At 58.4% G+C, this 3,825-nt stretch overlaps 1 protein-coding gene across 2 annotated transcripts; it reads right to left on the minus strand.

Moving 5' to 3' along the window:
- Positions 1–103: 103 nt before the first annotated feature.
- LOC108543097 (class I histocompatibility antigen, Gogo-B*0101 alpha chain-like) lies at positions 104–3,573 on the minus strand. Of its 2 annotated transcripts, none has more exons than XM_017893432.1 (8): positions 3,294–3,573; positions 2,905–3,174; positions 2,390–2,665; positions 1,538–1,813; positions 1,317–1,433; positions 847–879; positions 693–740; positions 104–528 (listed from the first exon to the last, which is right to left on the minus strand). In XM_017893432.1, exons 1-7 carry the CDS (start codon positions 3,364–3,366, stop codon positions 697–699), a joined length of 1,089 nt encoding a protein of 362 aa, XP_017748921.1. In that variant the 5' UTR covers positions 3,367–3,573; the 3' UTR covers positions 104–528; positions 693–696. The 2 variants fall into 2 exon arrangements, with proteins under 2 accessions (XP_017748921.1, XP_017748922.1); XM_017893433.1 differs by having other exon boundaries at positions 1,538–1,726; positions 3,294–3,572.
- Between the last annotated feature and the right edge of the window lie 252 nt (positions 3,574–3,825).

The following is a 3,825-nucleotide window of genomic DNA, read 5'->3' on the forward strand; positions in this document are numbered from 1 at the left end:
CGAAGAACTGAACAGCAACTAGGCACAGGCCTAGTCCACACTGGGCTACTCACAGCCTTCTCCACTCCCACCTGCAACAGACTCAGCACAGGGAACATGCGGATTCTGGAAGGTTCTCAGGTCTTTATTTGCTCTCTCAGATTCTAGGATTTGACTTATTTAATTAATTCATCAACCTCTCATAGCAAATATTTGAGAAAACAAATTTATATTCAGATTCTTATTTTCAGTAGGGAAGTAAGAAGTTGCAGCTCAGTGCACATGAAGTTGAGACTGAGATGGAGACATGCAGCCCCACCTCTCTGGAACAGGAAAGATGACTGGGGAGGAAACACAGGTCAGCATGGGAACAGGGGTCACGGTGGACACGGGGGTGGGCTGTCCCTCCACCTCCTCACATTATGCTAACAGGGACGCAGACACATTCAGGTGCCTGTGCAGAAAGAGATGCCAGAGTCTCTTGAAGTCACAAAAGGGAGGTGTTAAGAAATCCTGCATCTCAGTCCCACACAAGACAGTTGTCTCAGGCTACAGAAAGCAAATCATGAACAAATTCAAGTCAGTCATGGTAAGTGATGACACTCTGAACAGCCACCACACACTCGAAACGTCACAATCAAAGAATCTCCATTACCCAGGCCTTTCCCCTCTGCCCTCCCCCGCCCCCCCACTCTGGACCCCAAGAATCTCACCTTTTCAAGCCGTGAGAGACACATCAGAGCCCTGGGCACTGTCGCTGGCTGGAGTAGAACAAAAACAGGACCTGGTCAGAGCCCGCAGGAGACATGGGACAGGAGGAATTATGGGGTGGGTGAGCTCCTCCACACTCCCACCCCCACCACTTACACGCAGCCTGAGAGTAGCTCCCTCCTTTTCCACCTGTGGGAAGAAAATATCCTGTGAGGGGACTGGGAGGAAGCAGGGTCATGAGATCTTAGAGGAACCTCCTTTGGACCCAAGAGAAATTTCCAGAATGATGACTATAGACCCAGGGCAGGATCAGGAAACAGGAGGAAAGCAGGTGTGTGTCCTGGACCAACTCCCCTCCTAAGGTCTGTCCTTAGCAGGGACCTTCCCCTGACTCATGAATGCTGGAATCAGGACCCCAATACCATAATCATCTAGGTGATACATCTGTCCTTCATTGTCACATGTGCTACACAAAAGAGTAAGTGCTTGCACACAGGGTCCCAGGCTGGGTTAGTCCCTGTGTGGATGCTGCTTCCCAGTAATGAGGCAGGGAACACTTCTACCTGGGGCTTGAAACCCCCAATGGGACAAGAAAACCCAGACCCCACCCCTCACCCCTTCCCTACCTGAGCTCTTCCTCCTCCACATCACAGCAGCAACCACAGCTCCAATGACCACAGCTCCTAGGACAGCCAGGCCAGCAACAATGCCCACGATGGGGATGGTGGACTGGGAAGACGGCTCTGGGAAAGGAGGGGAAGATGAGGGGCCCTGACCCTGCTGAAGGGCTCCAGAAGGGCTCCTGCTTTCCCTGAGAAGAGACATGACCCCTCATCCCCCTCCTTACCCCATCTCAGGGTGAGAGGCTCCAGCAGCCCCTCGTGCTGCACATGGCACGTGTATCTCTGTTCTTCTCCAGAAGGCACCACCACAGCTCCCCACTTCTGGAAGGTTCCATCTCCTGCTGGCCTGGTCTCCATAAGCTCACTGTCCTGAGTTTGGTCCTCCCCATCCCGCTGCCAGGTCAGTGTGATCTCTGCAGGGTAGAAGCCCAGGGCCCAGCATCTCAGGGTGGCCTCATGGTCAGAGACGGGGTGGTGGGTCACATGTGTCTTTGGGGGGTCTGATGGAAAGAGTCAGAAAATTCAGGCGCTTTGCATCTCTCATGGGACACTCCAGCAGCACCCATGTGACCACCCTGAGAATGAACAGGACACCTGGGGTGGGGAAGGGAGCACAGAACCCAGACACCAGCCTGGACACAGGCCACCTGGGATAATCTCCTATTCCTTGGCGAGTTCTAGACTCTGAGGGAGGAACAGCGACTTCTGGTCCTGACCTGAGTGAAGGCCGAGGGACTCAGAAAAGTTGGAATCAGACCTTCAAACACATTGAGTGTGAGGCAGAGAACAAGGCCTGAGAGAAAAGTTCACGGTGCCCAAGGCTGCTGCAGGGGTCAAAGGGGACCCCTGATCAGTATTCTAGGGACTGTCTTCCCCTCCATGTCCTCAGAGACGTCATCCCTTAATTGTCCTAGAGAGCAGAGGGGGCCCTCAGAGGAAATCAGGAAAACTCATGCCATTCTCCATTCAGGGGAGGGCAACATTCTACCCCTGATCCCATTTTCCTCCCCTCCTCATGGGAGGCCATCCCGGGAGATCTAGAGGTGATGGGGAAGGCTCCCCACTGCCCCTGGTACCCGCGCGCTGCAGCGTCTCCTTCCCGTTCTCCAGGTATCTGCGGAGCCACTCTGGGCACTGGCCCTCCAGGTGGGCTCTCAGTTGCTCCGCAAAACGGGCCGCCTCCCACTTGCGCTGGGTGTTCTGAGCCGCCGCGTCTGCCGCGGTCCAGGAGCGCAGGTCCTCGTTCAGGGCGATGTAATCCTTGCCGTCGTAGGCCTGCTGGTAATACCCGCGGAGGAGGCGCCCGTCGCGTCCCAGGTCGCAGCCAGCCATCATCTGGAGGGTGTGAGACCCTGGCCCCGTCCCGGCGGTCAGTACAGTCCACCGAGCCCTGCCCCGCCCGACCAACCCGGGGGGATTTTGGCCTCAACTGAAAATGAAACCGGGTAAAGGCGCCTGGGGCTCTCCCGGGTGGAGGGTCTGGGCGGGCCCCGCGGCCTCGGGGCGGATCTCGGACCCGAAGACTCGGGGCCACCCGTCCGTGGGGGATGGGGAGGGGTCGTGACCTGCGTCCCGGGCGGGGGCCACTCACCGGCCTCGCTCTGGTTGTAGTAGCCGAGCAGGGTCTGCAGGTTCTCTCGGAAACACTGTGCGTTGTCCTTGGCTCTCCGTGTCTGCTCGTCCCAATACTCCGGCCCCTCCTGCTCCATCCACGGCGCCCGCGGCTGCATCCTCGGACTCTCGGCGTCGCTGTCGAACCGCACGAAAGGCGTGTCGTCCACGTAGCCGACTTCGAAATACCAGGGCTCCCCGCGGCCGGGCCGGGACACGGTGGTGCTGAAATACCTCATGGAGTGCGAGCCTGGGGGCGAAGAGGGGCTGAGACCCGCCCGACCCTCCTCCCCGCGCGGCTCCCCGGGCCCTGCGCCCCCGCCTGCGGTCCCCGCGCAGAGGCCATTTCCCTCCCGGCCCCGCACTCACCGGCCCAGGTCTTGGTCAGGGTCAGGGCCGCCGAGAGCAGCAGGAGGAGGGTTCGGGGCGCCACGACCCGCATCTTGGCGTCTGAGGAGACTCTGAGTCCTGGTGGGCGCGTGGGGAGTTTAGAACTGGGACCGCGGCCACGCTGATTGGCTTAGACATCCGACACCCAATGAGAGTGGGACCTGGACGTGTCAGGAGTATCCTGGAAGATACGGGTTGGGAGAAGATACAGGAAGATACAGGTTGGGAGATACAGGTTGGGAGAAGATACCGGTTGGGAGAAGATACAGGTTGGGAGAAGAAGTGAAACTAGGGGAGTGGGGAATCCCCAACTTGCGCCTCCCCAATGCAGACAAGGCTCTGGGAGCCAGACACCCTAAGAGCCACGCCCGGGACCTGGGACTTCGTCCTGATCCCTCTTCTCCTACACCAAGCCTCTTTGTCACACTGTCTGCCTGAGTCCTGGACGAGGATCTGTCTGTGGAAACCAGGGAGAGACCCCCAGGCTGCGCCCAGCCCCTTCCCCTTCCCT

This window comes from Rhinopithecus bieti, unplaced genomic scaffold (assembly GCF_001698545.2).
Source record: "Rhinopithecus bieti isolate Rb0 unplaced genomic scaffold, ASM169854v2 scaffold_24193, whole genome shotgun sequence".
In the NCBI taxonomy this organism is placed as follows: domain Eukaryota; kingdom Metazoa; phylum Chordata; class Mammalia; order Primates; family Cercopithecidae; genus Rhinopithecus; species Rhinopithecus bieti.

Bases quoted from the DNA above. Each gene is read 5' to 3' on its own strand.
- LOC108543097 (XM_017893432.1), bottom strand. From the start codon at position 3,366: ATGCGGGTCGTGGCGCCCCGAACCCTCCTCCTGCTGCTCTCGGCGGCC. The intron at 1,814-2,389 runs GTACCAGGGGCA...TCTTTCCATCAG, and splicing joins GGAGACGCTGCAGCGCGCGG to ACCCCCCAAAGACACATGTG. The intron at 741-846 runs GTAAGTGGTGGG...GTTCTACTCCAG, and splicing joins GAGCTACTCTCAGGCTGCGT to CCAGCGACAGTGCCCAGGGC.